Source organism: Myodes glareolus, chromosome 1, assembly GCF_982192425.1.
Source record: "Myodes glareolus chromosome 1, mMyoGla1.1, whole genome shotgun sequence".
Classification (NCBI taxonomy): domain Eukaryota; kingdom Metazoa; phylum Chordata; class Mammalia; order Rodentia; family Cricetidae; genus Myodes; species Myodes glareolus.
Window position 1 is genome coordinate 107838885 of NC_142026.1, and position 26254 is coordinate 107865138.

Below are 26254 nucleotides of genomic sequence, written 5' to 3' on the forward strand. Positions count from 1 at the left end.
TTCGTTTAATCCAACAACGTATCCTTTGTTTCCCAAGTATCCATATGTCTCTGCCTCCCTGGAACTGGGATAAAGCTTTGTATCAGAATGCTCAGCTTATTTATATGAGTGTTGGGGATTGAAGCTCAGGTCCTCATTTTTACACCACAAATACTTTATTTGCTGGGCAATATCTCCTGCTTCTTATTTTTTTTTAACTAAAGAAAACATATTGGCAAGAACATTCTACAATTTCCTTAGCCTGTGATGTGTTTATTTTTGATGCTTATTTTTTGTTGAATATAGAATTTTTGATGGGAAGTAATTTTTTTCTAGCCTCCTGAAAATGCTATATTATATATCACCTGGTTTTCATGATCTCTGCTCAAACTTCAGAAACAGTTCTTACTATTGCTGTCTTTGAAATACTCTTTTTTATCCTGTTCTTTTATTATTATCATTTTATCTGTAGTATTCAAAAGTCTCTTTTTATGTACCTGGAAGTGATTTGTAAAATTAATTTATTTATTTACTATTCTTGTATATGTGCATGCACAATGTGTGTCCAGGTGAGTAAGCCATGGCAAATACACAGAGGTCAGAGGGTGACTTTGTGGAGTCACTTCTTTCTGTCTGCCTTTAGGCAGGTTCCAACTACTGGACTCAGGTTGCCAAGCTTGCAGTATAAATGCCTCTAATCTTAAGTCAACATTCTCAGTTGCCCAAGATACATTTTATTTTATAATTTTGTTTTACAAAATTGTCCTGAAATTCAAAAACCTCTGAATTATGTGAGTTAATAGTTTTCATTAGTTTTGGGGAATTTCTAGAGATTATTTTCGCAAATATCATTTCTTTCTATTTTTACTGACACATCAATTACACATTAGGTTGATAATGATGTTTGTTTTGCTTTATATTATTTTCATCCTTTTGTTTTGGGGTGTCTTCTTTATACACGTTTTCAGGTGATGTGTTTTACTGATTATATATCTATCATCACGGCGGGTTTGATCCTCTGTTGAGCATACCAGGTTCATTTCACTCATTTTGTTTATCTGTTCATAAGCATCCACTTAATAGTATTAAAAATAAATTTGAGGTATGTTCCCATGTGACAATCTATAGAATATTAATTAGTTATCTACTTATCATATCTTATAACTGTAAATACCTGAAGTACCTGAAGACTGTGAATCTTCTTTTCCCTATTTTTAATTAACTCACTGGTGACTTGTATGGTGAGTTTAAATTCAATACTCAATGACTGAGAATTCTTATGACATCAGGTTAATGTTTTCTCTTGAAAGGATTCATTTGCATCTTCACAAGAGCTAGAAAGGGATCACGTGACCTTTTTTCAAGGAACAGTTTACATCATCTGTAATCTGTGCAGGCAGGACTTGTAGTGGCTTTCTCTAGTTGACATTTGTTCTGGAGGCAGAACTGGGAGCTTGGTTTACTGGCCAGAGCCAATCCTGCTTGACTGACCTGTAAATCCAGTTTCAGATTCCCCCAGGTTTCTGAAAATTTATAATGGTCAGCTTACCTCTTCACTACTCATGGGTCACATTTTGCATGCTCTTTGTCTCCTGGTCCTTCACCTCTTAACATTTGCCAAATCTCTCAAAGCTAATGCTAAAATGAAGCCTTTACCCCATTTCTCCATGGATCATCATCTGTCAAGTCTTAGCTGAGGTTGTGTCCCTGAAGTCCAGTGTGGAGTTTCTTGTCTGTGCATCTGTGGCACAATCGAGGCAGGAGCTTTTTCCCCTTGACCTCCTGTTCACCTTTCAACAATCCTGAAGATGCAAAGAGGAAAATACTAGTTCTTGTGGGTCATCTGCCCTTTGCTCTAGTCTGGCAATTTCAGTAATTTCTCGACAAGTTCAACAAGCTGTTCTTTGAACTTATTCACTTTTTTATATTTGTTGTCTTTGGGGAAGTGAGAAAAAAACCAATAAAGCATATGAATAACATAGTTTTAAAAACAGATATCAAAACATGGTATGTGATACAAATTGTACATATAAATTTAAGCAATAATTAAAATATCAGTCATGATAATGAAGCATGTTAATTATTGGAATATTTTGAGAAAATAAGAAAGAATATTTAAAATTATGACTTCACAGATACTGTGAGAAAAGTCAGATTGTTTTCTAAAGTACTTTAAATAGGTGCTGTATTCCTGAGGAATGATGATGCCCTTTTTTTCCTTTGGCGTTTTCCCTGAATCATACTAAAGGAAAATAACTAAGCTGATTCCATGTCTATAATCCCAGAACCTAGAAGGTTGAGGAATATCAGTTGTAAGTTTGAGGTTGAGTTGGGATACATAGAGTGTGCAGGCCATCTAGATTACAGACTAACATCCTATCTAACAAAAACAATTAACAATAACATGCCTGAAAAATCTTTATTGAAGAGATAATGGTTGGTATTAGCAGTCCAGACATAAAGTCTGGACATGAAGGAGACAGAGAATTTAAATTAATTTGCATTCTCTGTCTAAGGGTGGAAAATGAAGTAGACATTTAGAACAGTGAGAACCTTAAGGAGAGAGCTAGCTAAAGCAGAAAGACACTTATAAAGACTGATGAGACTCTTCCTTTGTGCATTCTATCTGTACAATCTTGAACAGGTACCATTGGAGCTGAGAATTTAGTTCAGAAATTACTAATCACAGAGAAGGCTGAGTACATTTGTCTCTAACAGAAAGAAAGGAATAGAAAGATGACCGATGTTTTTGGATAGCAGAGGTCAAAGGAGAAGGTGGTGTGAGGTGATCTTGGGGAAATGGCTCTGTCTGTTGAGCCACTGCAGGGAGCAATCAGTCACCAGAAAGACTTTACATTTGTTTGGAGAATTATGAGATGCTGACCATTGAGATTTGAACAAGAAGTAACCTAAATTTCTTTATTTTATTAGCATTACTGTGGGAGGAGGAATGGTTAACAGAACATCAGTTAGATCACGGCTGTTTCCTGGCAATGAGGTGACAGAGAGATGGCAATGGCAAAGCAGAAAAAAGCTGCACTGGAATTTATAAAGGAGATTGATGTGATTAGATTTAATGGTGGTAGAATCCGGAAAGAAGGAGGGAATATTGACCCCGTAGGCTGCTGGCCTGAAGAGTGCATCTTACCATGATAATGTTATAGACCAAGAAGTGGGTAGTGTTAATATTTTATTGAGTGGAAATTAAGATTTCGGTTAACTTTTTGTTTGAAATGTTCATTTATTATCTATGTAGAAATAGTCAAGAGACAGTTGCACTTCAGGGAGAGAGTGGAGTGGTGAGGCAAACACTGAGATCATGGGGATAAGGATTCACAAGGGAAGTTTAGAGGTAAAAGGAGAGACAGGCTAAATGCTAGGCATTGAAGTATTAGAGGTGAGAGGGAAGCTGTATCAAGAGGGAATTGAAGTGTTGAAAGAGATAAGCCTACTGCTTGGGTATCAGAAACACCATGGTGCCAGAAAAAAAGCAGGTAGCAACCCCCCCACCCATATTTCAATAAGCAACAATATCTGAATTATTTTTTGTGCATGTCTTTCTTCTTCTTCTTCTTCTTCTTCTTCTTCTTCTTCTTCTTCTTCTTCTTCTTCTTCTTCTTCTTCTTCTTCTTCTCCTTCTCCTTCTCCTCCTCCTCCTCTTCCTCCTCCTCTTCCTCCTCCTCCTCCTCCTCCTCCTCTTTCTCCTATTTCTCCTCCTCCTCTTCCTCCTTCTTTTTAACAAATTGACCACTAACAGTGAGATGCAATTTGGAAATGGTTACAACATAATTCCATCTACCAAAGACCAGCTTAATTATTTGAAAACACAAATGTTTACAGTGCAATTTTTCAGTTAAGGTAATAGCCAATGAAATCATGCAGAATAAAACAGAAATGATAACATCTTTGCTTATTTGCCAGATTGTGTTTAAATATTCAAAGTAATATATGACTTTGTCAAAATATCTCACTTTTGTTTATTTTATAAATATTTTAACGTAGCGCTACTGCCAAGTTGGCTGTGGGAAGCTGATTTCAGATTAATCTCAAATTAGTGGATACAATGAACACAAACAAAGGAAATTTGGAAGAAGTCAGGAAATCAGTGCAAACTCCAAAGAGCAAATGCTTCTAGGCAGGGAGTCATCATTACTATTCTTACATAAGAAGTTGTGCTCAGGGGCTGAAGATGGCTTTTCTAGGTGAAGTGATTCATTTGAGTTATGAGTTCTATCCTGACCCAGTCCTAGAGGCATGTTTGTAACATATGAATAAAGCATGTAGAAACAGGAAGATTTTAAAGCTCACTAGCAAGCCCCATGTTCAGGGAGAGACCCTGTCTGAAAAATACGTTTAAGAGATATTTAAAAAGACACCTGATGTTGAACTCTTGTCTTCACATGCATGAATATAAATCCAAATATATCCTCACATGCACAGAAATATGCACACATGCATATGGTACACACAGAGAGAGACAGAGACAGAAAGACTCACAGAAAGATAGATAGATAGATAGATAGATAGATAGATAGAGCGAGAGAGAGAGAGAGAATGTCAGGATCAAAGCAGAGGATAATAGGAACACTCCTCAGAACATAGTATAAGTTATTTATTAAGCTGTCTATGTTTATAATATTTACTCATTACAGGATAAAACCTTTCAGTATGAGTTGGATTACATGATTTTTCTGAGTAATAATGTTAAAGTCAAATTTAAATTAATTGATATCAAATTGATATCAATTTATTTAATTGATATCATTTTCAAAAAATTCATAAATCTAGTGTACTTGTTTAGTGATGCTGGAAATACAGAAGGGCTGTAAAGTAAAATACAGAAATTATAGAAATATTACAGAAAATATAGAAAAAGAAAATAAATGTTATTTGCCTAGTAATTTTTGAATATGTTTAAGAAAATTAAGATAGCGACAACGTATTTTAATTAGTTCATAAAACAATGAACAAATTAGTTAATTTTGCTATCATTCATATAATTAGATTTTTCCTTTCTTTAAATAAATAGGTTACATCTTGGCATTATTATTAATGCACACCTGTCAGTCATATTAGATTCATGGCACATACCACCTCCTCTAATTTCGTTGATGGTGTTGTGAAAAAATACTCTGGCCAGAAGCAACTTAGGAGAGAAAGGACTTATGCGGTTTACACCCTAGGTTACATCCATAATGAATGCCTACAAGCATGCTTGTTTGCTCTCTTTTATAGTGGGGAAAAGGAGTCACTCACTGTGGGCTGGCTGCTCTCATAACACCTAACATTTACAATCAAGACCGCTCCTCCACAGCTATGTCCACAGGACGAGCCAATGTAGACAGTCCCTCACTGTCACCACTGTCACTCTCTTTCTAGGTGGTTCTAGGCTATGCTGATATCTGAAACTACAGCTAACCATATAACACCAAGTAAACTTTCTTATAAGGGAGACTTTTGAACACACTAACGACACAGTTCCTATTTCATACATTGCCAGTCCATATGGCATGCCATATTCATTTTTTTTTGTGAAGAGTATTCTCATACCATCAAGATAACTGCATAGAAAAAAAATGAAAATCATACTTAAATTTTATTTTAAAAAGATATCTGGGTTTGATGTACAGGAGGATAGACAGTACAAGGTTTCTAGGTAGTGAAAACTCTCTTTCTAGTAGAATGAGAAATATGTCATTGAATAGAATGAACCCTGATAGAATATGGGTGTAGGATGGTTATGATATGTAGGGAAGCTCTGTCGATGGTCACAATGTTTTACTTTCAAGGGAAGTTCTTATTGTGTAAGAACCTTTACTTATAAAATCAGATGTGTTTTAAAAAATATTCTTCCGCCTCTTTAGTTTTTCTGTGAACCTAACAATGCCTTTATTTATTTTGTCAGTCAGATCTTTATAAGACAGAAAAAATGTTCCGTGTTTCTCATTAAACTTTTTGTTGTTGTTGTTTGAGATTACCATGTTCAAGCCAGAAAGCATTTAACATTTTGAGTGATATTTTCACTCACCATCAGCTTCTGTGTTTGCTCTAATGGTTCTCTTTGTAAGCCACTGCAACCATGATGAAAATATGATAAACAATTTGTTCTACAAACTTGGTTGTCATGATCACTGTATGTGTAAGTTCAATGACACTTAGGACACTCATGTTGCTGCCGGAGTCAAAACATCATCTGCATTTTTATCTTGCCAAACTTGGCACACAGAACTTGTAAATGAAAACTCCCCATTTCACCTCTGAGTCTGTCAGACAGCATTTCCCTTCCATGTATGAATGTGGTTACAGTAGGTACCACATGTGGGTAGAATTGTACATTGAATGATACTTACTGTAGGTGTGTATCCCACTCCTCCACTTGGCTGATAGATCTTTGGGTTATAATCTTGTTTTTGCTGCTGTCATTTAGTATGAAAGTATGAATATCTGTTGAAGACCCCAGTTTTCTTCTCTTCCTTTCTATTTATTTATTCTTTTGCCTTTTTTTTTGATTATACACATGCAGGTGGACTTGTGAGTACAAAAGATACTTTGACTTTTAAAAGAAAGCTCTTTTGTGTAAACTGCACACTATTTCCACAGTGGCTATACTGTTTGACTTCTCCACTACTAGGGCACTGAAGTTCAAACCTCCTCACCTCCTCGCCCACACCTCTTATTTTCTGTACTCACGTTTCAGTTTTCTAAATTGGTTTAAGGAGATAATGGTTCATATTTTGAACACGAGTTCTCTAATATTTCTTGAGGTCGGTTTTTGACACATCCTGAGAGATACATAATAATTTCTAAACTACCTGCTGTTGGAAAGAATAGCAATGAGGGGTGCCCTGTAAAATTTGAAAGTCCTGAAACAAGATAGATACAACCTTGCGCTAAAGGAAATTAAACCCTGCTCAATTTTGCTCAGCGTGCTGAAATATGTCATCAGTTAAAGGCTCATGATAAGTCAAAAAGAGTCAGGAAGTAAATGAGCTATTTTATTATTTGCATAAATTACAGTTTTATCATACAAATATAACATGTGGGTACTCATGCCTGGAATTACAAGAGGCAATTTGTCATTAGGAAGTTGCTGCAGGCACTACTTGAACACCTGTTTTGTCCTGTACAGTGGACAAAATGTTTCACAAGGATCTGTGAATCATCATCTGGCGTTTTCTAACTTTTCAAGGAAGATAATATTATACATAAGAACATTTGCATCACAGAGATTAAGCATCTTGCTGAACATTTAGCAGCTGGAAAGCAATGGAATGAGAGCCCAGCTTCGACACCCCTAATTTCACAACTTTCCCTTCAGACTTTAAACAGACATCTCTTTCATTTCCTATGCAACCTCCGAATGTAAGAGCATTAAAGTTTCGGGGCTGTTTACAGAACTGAACTTACTATTTATCATACCTTGACTTAAAAATGAAATTGTTATAAAATAATTTTAAAATCCTACTTCTAGGTGAAACTTTGGATTGATCAAAAACATTATTATTACCCTACAACATATATTTATATATAGAACTTCACATCCTGTGTTGCCTGATTAAATGTCTCTGTGTTTTGTTGCCTCTCTAAGAATAATTTGAAAGGTGTTAGTGCATTCCTTTGTTCATTGGTCAGTAAAGTACCCATTAGAAGCCATGTAGACTTGGGAATCTGATTTTTTTTAAAAAAAAAAACACTCTGGGAAAATAATTACAGCGGACTGAACATCCGACGAAGAGAATTGAACTACTGTTATTGATTTGACTTGGTCAAGATGATTTTCAGAAAGTTAAAGGGGTTTTCTTCACATTCAGGGTGATTTGTTGATTTTGCTGAGGAAGAATATTTAACTTCTCTGCAATAATCACACTGTAGATTGGAATGGTTCCATAGCAGCATGGCATTTAACATCCTTATTGTTTCAATACAGTCTACAGATTTTTGCTCTCAGTGTTTTACAAAGGAAGATCTGAAAACATAGTGAATGAGCTGAATATTTGTTACATGATTTATTCATCTTTATCAGATACAAGGAACAAAGGTTATACAGTTAATACAATGTCCTAGGAAAAAATAATTTATCATTAATTTGTTAAAATTATGTAGCAAACAGCTGGGGTTTAAAGCATATATCAGTATTCAAGTATCCCTAAAAATATAATGTAAGTTTTCACAAAACAATATTTTATATTTGCAAGAAAATAATCACTAGATGACTGGAATAAGAGATAATAAAAACTGTACAACATTTTTAAATGTGGAAATGTATAGTTATATTTGATAATTCTCTTTTATGTCTCATTTATTTTTTCAGTGTCTAATTAGATCCTGGGAACTGACATCACATAGTTATTTAATAATGGTTATTGAAACAAGTTAGAATTGTGATTAATCTGAAATGCGAGGACAGTATAAGTGAAATGGAATTAGTTCAATTTCAGGAGACTCCATTAAGTTATGCTGTCTGCTGCTATCCTGGGGATCATCAATATGACCTTTCTAAATAAGTGATCTTGTCAATAACTAAACCATTTGAAATATTCTACCACTGCATTTAAAATATCTTTTCTTCTTTCACTATTATTACCACAGTTTTGAAAAGTCCAGCAAAAACTGACTGTAACTGTAATGGCTACTGGTGAGTAAATTAGAATGGAAGTACTTGGGAGTACAGACCTAGGTAGGCCTTATACCCAATTAATTAATATTTGTAAGAAATTCTAGTTTCTCTTTCTCAGTCAAAAGCTTTAAAAACAACTCAATGCCTTTCCAACCTGACCCTGGAAATAACCCTGACTATCATTTCCTCCTCACACTTCTTATACAGTTCCTTCAAAAACTACCCACACAGCACATCACAAATGCAAATGACATTATCCGCATCACCCCCATCCTAATCTAAGCCACCATCAAACTCTCACCACAGTAGATAGAAGAGCCTCATATCCAACTTGTTCTCATATCCCTGTTTGCAACCTATTTGACCTTCAGTAGTCAGAATAACCATTTAAAATATAATTAGATCCCTTTCCCCCCTCTGTTCAATGTCTCTACATAGCATCCAATCTGTGTAGATCCAAATTCTCACATTTGCTTACCTTCTGTGTGTCTCTAGGACCTGGTCCTCTTTGTCTTCAGCATCATCACTGACTATATTTGTTTGTTTTCTATTTTATTCTGATCACACCAGATTTCTTGGATGAAATAAATTTGTTCCCATAGCAAGCCTCCGACTTTTGCTGTGACCTCTGCCTTAAGTGCTATTCACTAGGATATAACATAGCTTTGTCTATCATGTCATTAAGGCATTTCCTTAAATTTCCTCTTCTTAGAAATATCTTTTGTGAATCTGCTTTAAGGAACTCGACCTCAAATCCCACTACTTGCTTATTTACCTTGTTTGACATTGGCAAGTGTTTAGTAACTGGCTCTTCAGGGCATAGCCAAGCCCCAAGTTAAAATGTTAGCCATTCTCCATGAGGAAAATAATCCTACAGTGTCTGATTGTATATTACCTCCTGTAATCTCATTGAGCACAGGCATAGAAGAGAGGAGATGCTCAAACTGGCTTCTGAAAACCACATGAATCAGCTCTACCCACAGCCTTAGTACAGTGCTTGTTTTTCTAGAATATAACCCCAATGAAAGAAGAATTTTGACCTCATCCCTGTATTTCCACAGCTAGGTTATAGGATGCCACAGTAAATGATGTGTTACTCAATAACTGTGAAATAAACGGATAAGGGAACTAATTAAAACACCATTCTGTGGGGCTTTAATATACACACATAACTGCAGATTCTATAATTGGTAACTCGGAAAACAAAAATGAGTGCAGTCATCTTTAAGTGGATTTAATTTCAAGTACAGTTGTCCTTTCTACCCTTCTTACTATGGGAGTCACCCTAATCTTTTTTAATGTTTTCTTGTTTACCAAGAATAAGGGCATTCAAATGTCCCCTGTTCATATTTAAGTAATTCTGTTATTGTTCAGCTTGCAAAGCTGGATCTGAAGTTATCACAGTATGTTTTGTCCTTTAGGTACGTAACGCATTGCGAAAATGCCCATCTCAATCACATCTGCAATTGAAATTATGACCTTCTTTTCCTTGATATTCAAACTTTAGTGTTTCCTATCCACATGTTAAAAGGATTGAAGGAAGAATTTTGATAACCGTGAAGCTTCACTTCTTTCAGTGTGGTGTTTGTAATGTCAAACATTGAATATTGGAAGGAAAGAAGCGCCTGCTACATATAATATACACGCAAATGTGTTTCAGCAATGGCTAATGTTTATAGGACACTGTTTATGGTCACAAATCAAGTCCCATCCTACAGAGACTGCCACATGAAGGTGGGACTCATGGAAGCTAGGACTTCATCTTTCATCCTTCTTACAGCGTTTTGCTGATGGTTGCAGTAATTTCCCGGCTATCTGCCCTGTGTTCTCATTTAACAGAGCCCTGGCTTCATGTCATGAGACACAAGCAGCACTTGCTGACTTTCTGTTTGTGGCTTTCTCTGCATCTATATTTAGGAACTCTGCTCTCATCTTGTCTTTGCTGAGCAGTGGCCTCACAACCTACGGTCTGATATGAGCCAGCCCTTTCAGGAAGCCCCTGGAATATGATTCCTGTTCCAGTTTTTGCATATGAAACAGAGTTTGATTTCATGACAAGAGGAAAAAAAACTAAAATGTCCTGGAGATGTGCTGTTCTTTTTAAAGATTTGCTTCTAAACTTTTTAACAAATTTTTTTTGTGTGTGAGTAATGATTTCAGAATCAGAATTTAGGGGCAATGTTTTATACTACTTAAGAAGGAATTGAGTGTAGGGTTTTTCTAGATATACTTTTTCTACAAATTAATCACACTAAGGAATGGTTGAAGGATCACGAGAAAGAATTTGGAACCACGAAACATTCCCAAAACTAGTTTTTTGGGGGGCATCTTTATAGCCATGATTTAGGATACTCCTAATTTCTTTGGAAAGAATTCATTTAGAAATTATTCTCATATTGCTCATTTCCCTCTTGACACTGAGTGCTTATTTTACTAAGCTAGAGCTATTTGGTTATGATACTACAGAAGAAAAAAACCATATCTTATTTTCTCCTCTATTTCTTATCTCAAAGTGTTCTCAACATTATGCATGCTAAAATGCTTCCATAAAGTTGACATTGAAACTCATTTTTCTAAAAGAATGGGAGATTTTTCTTGAGCAAAATAGAGTCAATGACCACTTTAGAACACAAAGCACTCTTTTTCCCCTTGGGAAACACAAATTTAGGAGACACCACAGTTGTCTTTCCAGGGCATAGCACTAACTCTGCTTGGTGTTACCTTCTGGAAACCACTAAAGTGTTTGAGAACTGTACTTATCAGAGCAATGTTGGGATAGGTTTACCCTTTAGGTGCTTCCTACTTTCCCTTAAAGGTAGTGAGCTGAGTTAGGAAGGTATGAGATAGTTTGAAAATTCACCAAACTTTCAGTATTTATTTTGAGACAGTGTCTCAATATGTACCAGGTTTGCTTGGAAACAAGCAAATATACTGCATAGCCCAAGATAACTATTCATGGCAGTCCTTCTACCTCAGTTTCCACAAGTGCTGAGATGGCAAGTATGAGCCACCATGCCCTAGAAAATAATTTTATTTTTCTGAAGGGAAAGATTCAGAATGTTGGGGAACAGAAAAGCATAATGAAAATCTGTAGATACTTCAAAGAGGATGAAGGTTGATGTAGGTGGGCCTTCTATGTGTTATTATCATTGGGTAATAAAGAGATTGCCTTGGCCCTTTGATAGGACAGAAAATTAGGTAGGTGGAGTAAACAGAACAGAATGCTGGGAAGAAGGGAAGTGAGGTAGATGCCATGGAGCCAGCTACCAGGTCAGACATGCTGAATCTTTCCCGGTAAGCCACCACCTCGTGGTGTTACACAGATTATTAGAAATGGGTTAATCAATATGAGAGAGTTAGCCAGTAACTAAACTCTCTAGAGATAATGGGCCAGGCAGTGTTTAAATGAATACAATTTGTGTGTTGTTATTTCTGGGGTTAAGCTAGCCGTGCGGGAGCTGGGCAGGATGAAAAGCAGGCCTGCCAGCAGCTCTTCATGCTACAGAAGGTGAAGGAAAGTAATATGATTTTCCAACCAAGTCACCGATATCTTTCCGGAGTTGGTTATATCAGGGTGAAGTGTGTGATTCTGAAGCTGTGGGTAATTTAACTAGAGACCATATGTATCTTACTAAGTCTGTAAAGAAAGGCACCACAGTGGAGAGCCAGGTAAACATGAAAATAGCTGGTGCTGTTTTATTAGTAATGGTTAATTTGGGTCAGTGTTGGGTGACTCAGACCCGTGAGAGGCATTCATGAAACAAAATCAGAAAGTTTCCACCTGCCTTTGATTTTTGATCCGCATTGTGAACCCTCCATTTCTAACTCGTCTCATCACTCAGATGTTTCCTATATTTCTCCAAATGCTTTGATCTACAATGATCTCTTCACGTCTGTGATGTCACTATTGGAGAACATATAGCTGTCTTTACCCTGGTAACTGCAGAAGTATGTGCATGCATGCATGCGCGAGCACACAAACACACACACACACACACACACACAGAGAGAGAGAGAGAGAGAGAGAGAAAGAAAGAAAGAGAGAGAGAGAGAGAGAGAGAGACCAAGGCAACAAAGAGCATTTCTCCAGTGTGAGTAATTTTCAGAGGCAGGCTTTAAGCTGTCACAGTTCCGACTGTCTGTGATTCACACCTATATTGCACTCTGATGGCGACACTGAGAAGACTGGCATTGCTCTGCATAGGATTCGGTCCTCCTGCTCTTTTACCAGTAGCTGGCGTGAATGCCATGCTGAGGCAATGACTTTCTCACAGGAGGCAGGTCAATCCTTTAAATCATAGATTGTTTCAAAAGAGAAAGAAGCCTGTGAGAAGAGAAGAGATGTCAAGGGCAGTACTAAAGACAAGAAAAATGCTTGCCTGGATTTCCCCTGCAGTTAACATTGTTAAAATGATAGCAACTTAATGAACCATGGACAACTAGATGTGTTAATAAGCAGAGGGAGGACTGTGTTCATTCCAATTTGGATTCCACTTCCTCTTGTGAGTAGTTTTAGGGAGTCTGAGCTAAATTTTGAGACCTTATGGCCAACAATGCCACTGGAGTTAATAATTACTCATACATGTTTCTTGGTCTCTGAATGCAGTGTAGTCACAAAAAAATGCCAAGTTATTTATCAAGGTAATTAAGAAAATGTATTAAACGTTTGCACTTTAGGAACAAGCACTAAATTACTGTCAGTGGTAATACTGTTGTGTGAAAGAGAAATATTTGTTTATTAAAAGGAGATATATTAGTAAGCCTTTTATTCTAATTGTGAAAAAAAATCAAATATACACAAAGTCATAGAGCGCCTTCAACACCCACCCACTAAGGAGAATGAGCTTATGGCTTCCCACAAGTCACTGTTTTATTTTTATTTGTGTGGATGTTGCATACATGAGAGTGTGCAAGAGTGTATGTTCTAGTGTGACACTAGAACCAGAAGACCCTGGATGTCTATCCTTGGTCCCTTCATTTCCTTTCTCACTGAGCCCGAAGCTCGCTGTGTTAGATAAGCTAACTTGCCAGGGAGTCACTCCCATCGAAGTCACATCTGGCTTTTATGTGGGTGCTCTGGATTTGTACTCAGGTCCACATGTTTGTACTGCAAGTACACTGATACAGTAAGCCATCTTGTCAGCACTCCCATATATGTTGGTTCTAAACAAAACTGCATCCTACACTGAGCCCCAAGATTGTTTGGAAGTAAACTCTTGTACCTCTCTCTCTAGGCTATTGTTACCTTTCTATCACCGAAAGATAAAATTTTTTGGTAAATAAAACCATATTCATGTTTAAAGATTCCCAGGGATGGAATAGCAACAAGTATCAAGTCTCACCCAGACTCATTGTACCTCCTACTGTCTCTTTTTGAATGACTAACTAGTTTCATCACAATGCATATGAGGATACACATTATATTTGTTCAGCTAAAGCTTTCAAATTTCTCTTGACCTAAAAATCATTTTTCTTAGCTCCCATTAAATTTATGTATGTATTATTGAGTATTCCTATGATTTGCCTGGTGGAAGGCCTTACATTCCTCCCTGTAAACAGAGGCTGTGTGTTGCAAGGAGGGTCGCTTGTTCGTCCCAGCCACCCTGCTAGTTTAGGACCTTCCACACCAGCTGTGCTTTGTTTCCCACCCACCCAAACTTGAATAATCACATAGAAACTATTTTAGTTACAACAATGTTTGGCTGATGGCTTAGGCATTTTTATACCTAGCTCTTATATCTTAAATTAACCCTTTCTATTAATCTGTGTATCACCACAATGCTGTGGCTTACTGGTAATATTCTGGCATCTGTCTCCCTCAACAGCTATTTGGTATCTCTTTCACTCCTCTCTCTCTCTTTCTCTCTCTCTCTCTCTCTCTCTCTCTCTCTCTCTATTTAGATTTCCCATTTGGCTGTACTCTACTAAGCCATTGACTGAAACAGTTTCATTCATCAATCAATAAAAGTAACACATATACAAAAGAACATCCCACATCACCTCCCGATGATAACTGTAGTGTAACATGAAGGGGCCTGCTTGTTGGGGTACCGAGCGGGACAAAAATCCCAACAAGCAGGCCCCTTCATGTTACAGAAGCCACCCTCATGTTACACTGTAGTATTGTTTGCACACAACCACAGTACCTGACTATGACCCATCTTGACTTCCTTTGATAGAGCTTCACTCTTTTGGCTTGACTATTCTATAGGTGGCAGGCCATGCTTCTAACATACTGTAGAAATGTCTGGGTGTCTTCATTTTGGTGATATCAATGGCCATCGATGATCCATAGGGCCATTGATTAAAGTAGATCCTCCTCACAACAAAGGAAAGCAGCACAACATCAACATATCCCTTGCAGGCTCTTGTCATCTAAAGGTGTATTCTTCTACTCAAGGCACTTTAATTTTAGTGTGTTTTTGATTATTCTGGTGTTAATGTTTTAGACATTAACTTTATAACCTTGTCCAGGCTTAGGAAAAAAATCTGTCTAATATTTCTAATGAAATGAATAGAATTGCATATTATTGTATGCAATTGTATGTTAACCGTATATTAATGTAGAAAACTGAAAAGTAGCTCATTTATTTGGATTAAAGGTAAAGATTTTCCTTCTTGTAGAAAGAAGCAAAAAAGTCCTTCAAGACTGTCTGTTGAAAAGTTACCCATTGATTTAAACCCTTTATAAAAAAAATCCAATTTCAACAAATAATTGCAAATTCTCTCTTCACAGGATTATCATTAGTCATCCAGGCAGATTATTGTTTCTTAGAAAAATCTTAGGTGGTGAAACATTCATTTTCGAATGTATTAATTTCGTGAGTGTATGTGAGCATTTTAACAATCCGTATTAATTGGGAGCAGAGTGTTTCTGTTCCTCCTGTGGCCTGACAGAGCCACTTACCCTGAGGCAGAGTGGCACATCTGCTTACCTGAAACTTCAATCAGTTCATGCACAGCTATGCTAACACATTTGCAGGAGGGAGAGATAAGTGACCTACACAATATTATTGAGTGACAATTGCACACCATTTTAGTATGTGTGATTATTTGAAATGAATTTGCCTGAAGACTAAAAGTATGGGCCACTGAACTCCTCTGTAAGCCCTTGTTGTATCATTCTGGGCTTCCTGAATGAAATAAAGAGATAAATAGACACACAACTCACCACGAATAGAATAACTGTGAATATTTTTAGCTTAATTTTTGTTTTTAATGTTTAAAGCCTCATTTAAAACCTCTTAAACTTGGTCAGACTTAAATTTGAGTTTAACAACGCCATTAGCAGTACATACATACTGATCTTTTTCAAATAAATGTGGCATAATTTTTATGCACTAACTCAGATGTTTGTGTGGGGGTAAGAATCTGGTTTTATATACCATAGAAGAGAGAAAAGTCTTGTGTTCATCTTCCTTGTACACAGCCTTGCATTGACTTTCATCTAGTCAGCCAATGCTAGGCTCTTGCTTCCTTCCATGAGTACTTTGTCTATAAATTTCTGGACTTTCATGATAGCCACAGACATTCTGAGTTCTTTAACCTCTGTTTTCCATCAGCAGTTTTCGTGGATCTTCCAAAAACACCACGTTTTTGTCTTCCTTCATTTCTCTTTGCTATTACTGGATTATGTTTTGTGTCTTCACTCTTCTTTCGTGGATATAGATGAAACAGCTGATAACCATAGGAACTGTGTCCATCAACTCAAGCAAAGAAACACAGACACCTCTACGAACCTCTTGAATTGTTCCCTAAGCTTGAAAATTCATGCTTCCAAAAATCCCTTCTTATTTTGACATTAGGTCACTCTCATCAATTTAAAACACAATGGACAAAAAGCACAATTTGGCTCATGTAGCGTTTGAAAGCAAAGAATACAAATGAGCTTTCAAAATACAGTTCATGTAATGTGGAGGTTGGGTCACAGCTGCTAGTAACGTTAAAATTCAAAGCATGGACGAAAACAGATATTAGAACATTGCCGAGATTCCTGCTGGCAATGTCTGGCTATAGTTTCCAAACTGATGGCAGTGCAGAGAAAGAAGCAGTGCACAAAATAAGACAGAAATTAAACGGGTGCCTGCTAGTCTCATAGACAATAAGGGAAGACGATTCAGATGAGAGTGAGTTGGGTCAAGTCCTCCCTGAAAAAACTGCACTGTTGCTTACAGCCACTGGTCTTCTTCGGTTTATTAGTCTTTTATGAAGCACTTGAAGAAAAGACCTTGTTCCCCTCTTAAGGAGTCATATTCATCCTGTTTTTATTTTTAGAAAAAAACACACTTCTTTTATTCATTTGTGTGTGTGTGTGTGTGTGTGTGTGTGTGTGTGGTGTCCCTATGAATGTGTGTGTGTGTGTATTTATGAAGAATATAGGTACACACACCTATGTGTATGTGGAGGCGAGAAGAGAGTGTCAAAACTCTTCTTACAGCATTTGCATGATTGCTTAGTTGTTAGGTGAGTAATAGGAGGAAATTTCTTGTCCTGATTGCACAACAGGCACTCTTTTCTTCTTCCTCTTCTTCTTCTTCTTCTTCTTCTTCTTCTTCTTCTTCTTCTTCTTCTTCTTCTTCTTCTTCTTCTTCTTCTTCTTCCTCTTCCTCTTCCTCTTCCTCTTCCTCTTCCTCTTCCTCTTCCTCTTCTTCTTCTTCTTCTTCTTCTTCTTCTTCTTCTTCTTCTCATCATCATCATTATTATTATTTTATTACTTAAAAATATACCAATCCAAATTCCTACTCCCTTTCCTCCTCCCACTCCCCTTCCACTCCCTCCACACACCCTCCCACCCTATCCCCCTCCAATCCTAAGAAAGGGCAATGCACCCCGCCCTGTCAAAAGTCCAAGGCTTTCTCTACTACATCTAGGTCAAAAAGGTATACATCTAAAGAGAATAGGATCCCATGAAGCCCGTATATGCAGTAGAGACACATCCCAGTGTCACTATCAGTTGTCCCTTAGTCTACCCCAAGGTCAACCACATTCAGAGGTATTAGTTTGTTCCCATGCTTGCTCACTCCCAGTCCAGTTGGAATTGGTGAGCTATCACTAGCTCAGGCAAACTGTCTCAGTGGATGAACCCCCCATGGTCTTGAATTTCTTGCTCATTCTCTCACTTCTTCTACTCTTCAAATGGATCTTAGAGGGTAAATCCAGTGCTCTTATGTGGGTCTTTGTCACTGTTTCCATCTGTTGTTGGACGAAGGTTCTATGGTAATATTTAAGATAATCATCAGTCTGACTACAGCGTAAGGCCAATTCAGACACCCTCTAGCTTAGGGTCTTATCTGGGGCCATCCTTGTGGATTCCTGGGCATTTTTCTAGATCCAGGTTTCTTGCTAACACCATAACGGCTCCCTCAACAAAGATATCTCTTTCCTTGCTTTCATATCTGTCCTTCCTCCATCTTGACTATTCCATTCCCTCAAGTTCTCCTCAACCCTCCCTTTCTTCCCTTCCTTCTACCCCCTGCCCCCGTGTTCCCAAATATTTTTTGGAAATCAGTGTTGTGGATTCTCAGAAAACTGGGAATCAGTCTACCTCGGGATACAGCAATACCACTCTTGGGAATATACCCAAAAGATGCACAATTATACTACAAAAACATTTGTATTCCAATATGTTCATAGCAGCATTATTTGTAATAACCAGAACTTGGAAACAACCTAGATGCCCCTCAACTGAAGAATGGATAAAGAAAGTGTGGCACATCTACACATTACAATACTACTCAGTGGTAAAAAAAAAAACACAAAAAAACAAAAACCAAACAAACAAACAAACAAAAAGCAATGATATCTTGAATTTTGCGTGCAAATGAATGGAATTAAAAAACACTATCCTGAGTGAGGTAACCTAGACTCCCCTCCCCCGCAAAAAACGAATTGGTATATACTCACTCATAAGTGGATACTAGCCATAAACAGAAGATGTTGAGCCTATAGTTCATGATCCTAGAGAAGCTATTAAGGTGAACCCAAAGAAAAACATATATAGAGCCACCTGGAAATTGGAAACAGACAAGAACATTGCACAATAGGCACTCTCAATGGCTGAATTGTCTTCCCAGCTCTCATCTAGATTCTTTTAACTGTTTACCACTGAGACTCAAAATTTCCAGAATATCCAAAATGCAACACTTTTTGGTAACATCCTTCTGAAGTCCAAGGGACCAGGAAAAAGGAGAATCCTAAAAGTTTTGGATGTCAGTCTTAAAGAAATCACTCACCAATGCATACATTAGAGTTAGTTCTGAATACTTCCCCTATCTCATCATTTGTAGGTGAGCTAAGGTAATCAGCACCAAGCTAACACCCAGAGTTCTCCAAGCTCCCAGTTTACTGACTTGAGGTAGCATTGTACATTATCACATTATTTTAGCAATGGTATAAAAGGGTGTCTTTCTGTAAAGCTTGTTGTGTGTTATAATTATCCTTGCACTGATAGGTCCTTCTAAAGGACCCTTTTCTCCAATTACATGCTAAATGAAACTGCTTTCTAAATACTCCAATTATTGGAGAAGGAACATCTAGTTCAACACTGCACCAAATGTAGTAATTACATGATTGCCTGTTACATGTGTCGATGAGCAGCAATAGTAATAAGACACAGAAAGTTCTCTTGGTTACAGTAGCATTCCAGATATTTTGTGTCATTTAAAAAGTTATTTTGAATTTTTTCCAGGCACTAAATTTTTTAAAATACGCTCCTACCGAAAACCAAGCCCCCATCCAATACAATCAATCAATTAACAAATAAACAAAAACCATTTGCATATCACATTGCTATATTATGGTACTTGAAACCTAGAGGTCTCAGTAGTTGTTATAGGAGGATGTTTGCTTTCCCTGCTGTGTACTGTAACAGATGGGACCTTTATTCATCTAGAATAAGGTATTAACTTTGCTGATTTCTAAGAGTCTTTATATGTAAAACCCAAGAGACAGTTAATAAAAACAGCATAGAAAACATTAAAGAGCTATTCTGTTTGAGGCATTGAAAATGTGAAGTACTTAGAAAACTCTTAGAAATTTCCACATTCACTCTCTCAAGCCCTCAAAGAATGCTTCTATTCATTGTGTTTTTCAATAATGCTATTTACAACACTTTAAGAAGTTTATTCATAATAGTACATGCCAACAAATTTAATTAATGTTGCATGGGATGTAGAAGAATCCACAGAAAGCAGATGAAAGAGCAGTATTGTTTTGAAATGGCGCTCTTTTGATATTTTAAAAGGCAGTGACTGCTTTTCATGGCGCCTAATACTGGCTGTTATATTGAATTATAGAATGAGGCTCCGAGATACTTTGTTTAAAAAAGTTTTCATCTATTGTTTCAGAGCCAACACAGATGCTCTGGAATCATAAATCTGTATCAGCGCCCCAAGAGAAGTTGGCCTATTCCTCTATCTGCTTGCTGAGTTGCTTGCGAAACAAAGTTCCTTATCTATAACCTCAGTGTATCCTTATTTTTCTTATGGACTTACTGTGATCTCTAATATGTTCCATTATCTTTTGTTTCTGTATATCTTTAAAATAAAATCTTTACCCATTTTTTCCCTGGAAGGAAAGATACCAGCTTGAATATATGTGCAGCAGATAGGCTTTCCCAAAGAGTACCCAGCATATTGTGTTCATCATCTCACTATTTCTTCCTTGTGTTGTCTTTGGGAAAAAATTAGAAAGCAGAATATTAAGGAGTTTACTTACTTTCCTTAGACCATCAAAACTGATTAAGAGAAGCAGCAGAGAAATGAATATCTTGCTTCCTCCAAATCAAACCTCCAAGTATGCTCTGGTGTTGACTAGGATTCAGGCTCTTGCAAACAGAGATTGCCAGAGCTAAACGAAAAGTGGGAACCTGGATGCTTCAGTGATTTCCATGATTCTGCTACATGCCATAAATGCCAAATGCACACTGTCACAAAACATTATCATAAAATGACAGCATTTTTAAGGATGTAAAGGCCAAAGTCTTAGCTCCCCAAATCCTTAGAAATTAACTGTTCCCCTTTCTTACCATTTTAAGGTCTGCCAAAGTTGCTTTAGGATTATAGCTAACTAAGAAGAGACAATAGCTGGGCAGTAGAGTCCTGCCCTCCTTTACATTCCTTACCAGGATCTGTTGATGTATCCCTCAAGGAGGACTTCATTGACGTATTATTGACTAGCATCTACTTAAATGGAGATAATTCATCTGGGCCAACACCTAAAATTTCAGAAAAAGCAAATATTGTAGATAATGGAATCTGATACATCCAGGTCATAGGAAGCCAGCCGTAACTATAGTCTCTACATTCGGGTTTAAGTAGAGGAGTTACAAATTCTGGGCTATCCAGGGCCACTTAGAATAGAAGAAACTAGGACCGCAGATTCGGTTCTATTGTAATGTGTTCTCCAAGTGTGTGATAGGCTTTGGGTCTAAGTTTTATAATCACAAAATAGTAATGACAATCATTTTTTTGGAAAGTAGGACATTTGTATTAATATAAGTAACATGAAGGATAGTAGGATGAAGAAGGAGCCCTCATGTTCCACCTCTCCTTGATTCCTCATCCTTAAAGTTTTGTCTCAAATGTATAAGTATTTCCAAATATTTATATGTTCATTCATAGATATGTGTGTATCTGAAATTACAGAAATGTAAACTTTGGGGTAACAGAAATTGTTCAGCAGTCAACGTTCTTGTGTGCAATTGTGAAGAATGAGGTTTAAACCCCAAGCACCCATCTAAAACCTGCATGAGCATGGTAGTCTAGTTATAATTCCAGCACTTTGAAGGCAGATACAAGGAAATGCTAGGGCAAAATGGTTCACCAAATTAGCGATATTGGCAAGCTCTGGGTTCAGTGAGAGATTCTGCGTCAATGAATGTGGTAGAGAATGGTCAAGGAAAATCCCCAACATCAGTGTTGGGCCTGTGCAAACTCATACACACACATACACACATGCATATGCACACATACACATGAGAAAAATATAAAACTCATAAATAATCTCACTTATATGGCATTCAAGAGAACAGAATGGCACAAGACCTTTCTGAACAGGTTAGACATATTGGCTGGTTCTTATCTCACTTGGTTTAGTCTGTTGGCCTCAAGTAAAAGACAGCATTTAAAACATTGGACAATAGTGACTAACAGAAGGAATTCACATTCTGACCTCCAGTTTCCCACACTTTGTCTAGCCAGCAAATACCAGCTCTAATTTCAATCATTTGAGGGATTGTGTGTTTTTCTCAATCCCCACGGTTTGTCTACCTTTTAGGAAACATCTTCCAGATACAGTTATGACCTATGTTGCTCCTTCTATATCAAGTTTTCATATTTTAAGATTTCTTTTCTAAGAGTATATCACAGGTACTGTAATGAATTCATGAAACTCAGAAGCCAATACAGTTTCTCTAGAACATTCCTTTTAGGATTCCCTCTATGACACAGAAGGATCTTTAATCACATTGCTGGATAGACCTGCCACCTGGTTCCTCCCCACTAGTGACCTCATCATCCAGTGACCTTAAAGCTGTCAAAATCCCTATACGGTACAGGATTTACCAGTCTAGAAATTATTATATTGTTTTATTGTTTCTTTTCATGGATTATCATTTTCATTCTAGAGAGATGGCATTTTTATCTAGGTTGCATCTATATTTCTGTCTATAATAGTACAAAAAACTGCTACTTTATAATATGTGAACATTGTTCTATGAGACTTTCTTACTGCCCTGCAAACACACATTCTCACAAATATTTAGTTCTCTCTCTCTCTCTCTCTCTCTCTCTCTCTCTCTCTTTCTCTCTGTCATTAAATTGTATGCAGATTTGAAAAGGTTACTGCTTCCCCTGCCTCCTTCTGCCCCTGGGTTTACTCTGTCAAATATTAGCAGTAGTGACTCTTTCTTCCCTAATTTTTAGGTATTTATTTCTCATAAGGGAAAGCACAGAACCCCCCCCCCCCACCACCACATTTATTATGTAATAGTTTTAATCACTTATTCACACGTCACTGGGATTTCTGCTCCATATTTTCTATGTGGGGATGCAGAAAAATCCAAATTTATTGGTTATCTACTGCCAAGTACTTTTTTCAGAGACTTTGTGTACATTATCCCATTTAATCCAGGGGTGTTTTGGGAATGTGCTTATTCTTGATCTTAATTCATAGAAAAGGAAACTACAGGGAGGAAGAAATAATCTTCCTAGGTTTGCTGGACCTACAATTTGAGCACAAGAATATGTCCCTGAAGTGCTATGCTCTTTTTGATGTCAAACACAGTCTACAGTTTTTTTGAGGATTAAGTGGATTTAAATAAACTTGTTTTTATTTTTAGTATATATTTTCTTCTCTCTAATATGAGGTGAGGAAATTGGTATGGAGTAAGTTTCTAGTGTTAATTCTGTAAGAGAACTTTTAAAACTAGGAGAAACAATACTAATGAGTTCTTAGAGAACTCAAGTCTAGTCTTAACTCATTGCCTTCAAAGTCATGAATGTTAAAATGAAATAGCTTGTCTCAGCAAGAAGGTATTAAATATGAGCACATGATACTAAAATCACTTCTGCAGAATACAATTGAGTTATAAAACAAAATCCGAGATGAACTCTCAGATAGTGACCCTCTTTCTGCTTGGCACAACTAAGAGAGAGCACTTTGGAACTCACAGCTGTGTCGCTGTCACTCACCCTCAGGTGTTCCAGATTGCCTATGTGATCGTGAAAGCAGCCAACTCCCCTCGGCCTGGAAACTGGATTTTGGAACGTTCCCTGGATGACGTGGAGTACAAACCCTGGCAGTATCATGCAGTGACGGACACCGAGTGCCTGACTCTCTACAATATCTATCCCCGCACTGGACCACCATCCTATGCAAAAGATGATGAGGTCATCTGCACTTCGTTTTATTCCAAGATTCATCCTCTAGAGAATGGAGAGGTAAGCTGGAGAAGCCGCGGTGAAGCACATTGAATATGGTACAATAGCCCCACCCCATCAGAGACATGCGCATAACAGTAATTAATGTCAGGAAGGTTTTAAATGGGATTTAGCAAAAGTAGATTTAAGCGTGTTATTAAATCAAGAAGAAAACCCAAGGTGATCAGAATGCTAACCACCTTCCTGTGTCTCCTCTCTCCAATAAAGATGAGAGATGAGGAAATGGGTTTTAGTTAGGGAGCCAGAGATCAATTTTACAACTGAGGAGATTTTCCCACAATGGCAATGGTTAGTGACTAGGGAAAGACTAGTCACTCCCAAAGAAAGTTCCGCAGTATATACACACAGTCTGAGGTGAGAGACAAAAGAGGGGAAATGTAAAAAGGAAGCAAACAAACCAAAACAAAGCATAATCCATATAAAAAGAAATCATGTCATGTTTTAGATGAATTCCTGCTGTCACCGTGGAGGGTTGCAGTATGATGTTATGACTTTAGTGAAGCCTTCCTGAAAGTTCTGTGCAGGTGCTTCGGCTCTCGGTTATATGCAAGCATTCATAATTCAGGAGTGTTCTGTTGCCCTGTAGTGTGTTTCCCTTTCTCTTTTCAGTTTTGGAGATAATATTCTAGGTTTTATTCATTAGTTTTAAGCCATGGATCCAAGTTATGACTTCCATTATTCTACTTGTGTGTTCTTGGTCCAGTTGCTTAAATTCCCTGTGCCTCAGTTCCACCTCCCATAAATTAGGAACACAAGAAATAGCTAAATATCAGCTGGTGAGCACGGTCAAGAGAGTTGTTCTTCAAGCTACCCGTGGGCTTATATCTTGAAACATCCAACACAAGATGAAAATATCATTGAGTGAGTGGCTAATGCATTTAATGCACCGACCTACTAGACATCACAACTTTTTGTAACCTACCTTCTGTAGGTTTCTTGTAACCATAGCTTTTTGTAGCCAACGTAACCAATGTAAGCATACATTACATATTAAATAAGGTATTACATATGCTTAGAATATTTCCGTTAGCCTGGCTTGAAAAATAGTCCATTTGGCAACCGAGGAGTTGAGTAGCTCTTGCAATTTGATGACATGCTATTGAAAGTAAAATCAGTGTGGATATGTGAGTGTGAGAGACAGAAATGAGTGAGTTGCAGACATGAAATGGAAGAGTACAATGCCCAACAACCAAGCATGCTGCAGAGTACTCATTGGGTACTTACTATTTCTTGGTGTGATATGGATCTGATGGAGAGCTGTAGCTAAGGCTATTGGGCTTCACGAAAGGAATTGTTCTGCACACTGCTAGCATGGAAAAAATACAGATTGAAATTATATTTCTGTTGAACGCATATATCAGCATCACAAAGTCACAATGAAAACACTCTTATGTGGAATACAGTCTGTACCCTATCTGATACTCTCTCCCCAGTCCAGTATCTAAGTGAGGACCGTGTCATTTTCTGCAAACAGAAAAGCCACATTCCTATTCCATTATCCCCATCATAGTCAATCTGGATTGCCTCTAAATGCTTTTGGGGAAGAAGTTCGGGTTTTCAAATGTCTGCCAGACTCCTTTTTGGCAATTTAATTCTACAAATTCAAAATATTACTCTTATTCTATCTCAAACTTCATGCCAAAAAAACAACATCTGTGATGGAAAACCCATTCCAAATGGTGCACCCATCAAATATCTCAGTCAGAGAAATAACAAGAAGTCACATGCACTAAGTCAAACAGCTGTTCAACCTTTATGCCCAGAAATCGCTAATTCAAGGACAGTTTGTTTTAGAAAGAGGGAAGTGTGGCATGTAGAAAAATATATGGATGTGAGTTGAATTTTATTACTAACCTTTTCTCTTCCAGTCTTTACCTAGGACTAACAATTGTCTAATTCTTTACCATTTAAGATATGCTCCAATTCAGAAGTTGGTTGAGCAATATAAAGTATACCTAGGTAGCTATGTAATGTATAGTTATGTGAGTAGCTCCACCTTACACATTATAGATGGTTTTCTAACATTTAGATGAATTCAACCTTCCAACAGAAACAAACTCCTTTGTTTTCTTGCTTGTTTTGTTTTTCTAGTTTGGGGGGTGGTTTATAGACACATTGCCATTTAAATATATGACATCCTTTGAATAGATCCCTCACCATCTCACTACCACTGGCTATTAACCTCACATCTTTCTCATCCGTTTCCTTCAAGTAGACAGCTCTATTTTCATGACATATATCTTAGGTTTAATGTGACTTATCTCTGAAGTCTATGATCTACAGATCATACAGCGGGCTGCCATCCTTATAGATGAGACAACGTCCACTAAAAAGTTAGAGGACCATTTCCCTAGAAGGACAAGGAAGGGACAAAAACTCTGTCCTTCTCCTAAGGTCCTAAGGACAAACCAAAGGACAGTTCCAACAAAGCTTGCCCTGGGGGAACCACTGGGTTTATTGGACTTGAAGACCGTGAATGAGACCTTCCTTGTAGAAGCATGGGAGAAGACTCTGTAGAAGCCATGCTGGAAAGTCTCACTCAACATGTGGGATGGTTTTCGTATAGCTGCATAGACCAAACCCCCTTCCAATTAGCATCCCCCATTCTATATCTTCTATCATAGCACATCCGTTGGATACCAAGGCCACATACAGTTAATATAGGACTGCTCACAAATGGCCAGGAGGAGTAGCCAGAATCTCAAGTGAGGGTATACTG

At 37.4% G+C, this 26254-nt stretch overlaps 1 protein-coding gene across 3 annotated transcripts in view; it reads left to right on the forward strand.

Annotated features, from left to right (window-relative positions):
* The window catches only part of Lama2 (laminin subunit alpha 2), a 597153-nt gene that overhangs the window by 168020 nt on the left and 402879 nt on the right, over nt 1-26254 (forward strand). For all 3 annotated transcript variants that reach the window (XM_085689751.2, XM_085689745.2, XM_085689747.2), the window contains exon 4: nt 23293-23535. In XM_085689751.2, coding sequence (XP_085545877.2) covers nt 23293-23535 — 243 coding nt within the window. The remainder of the gene's footprint in view (nt 1-23292; nt 23536-26254) is intronic.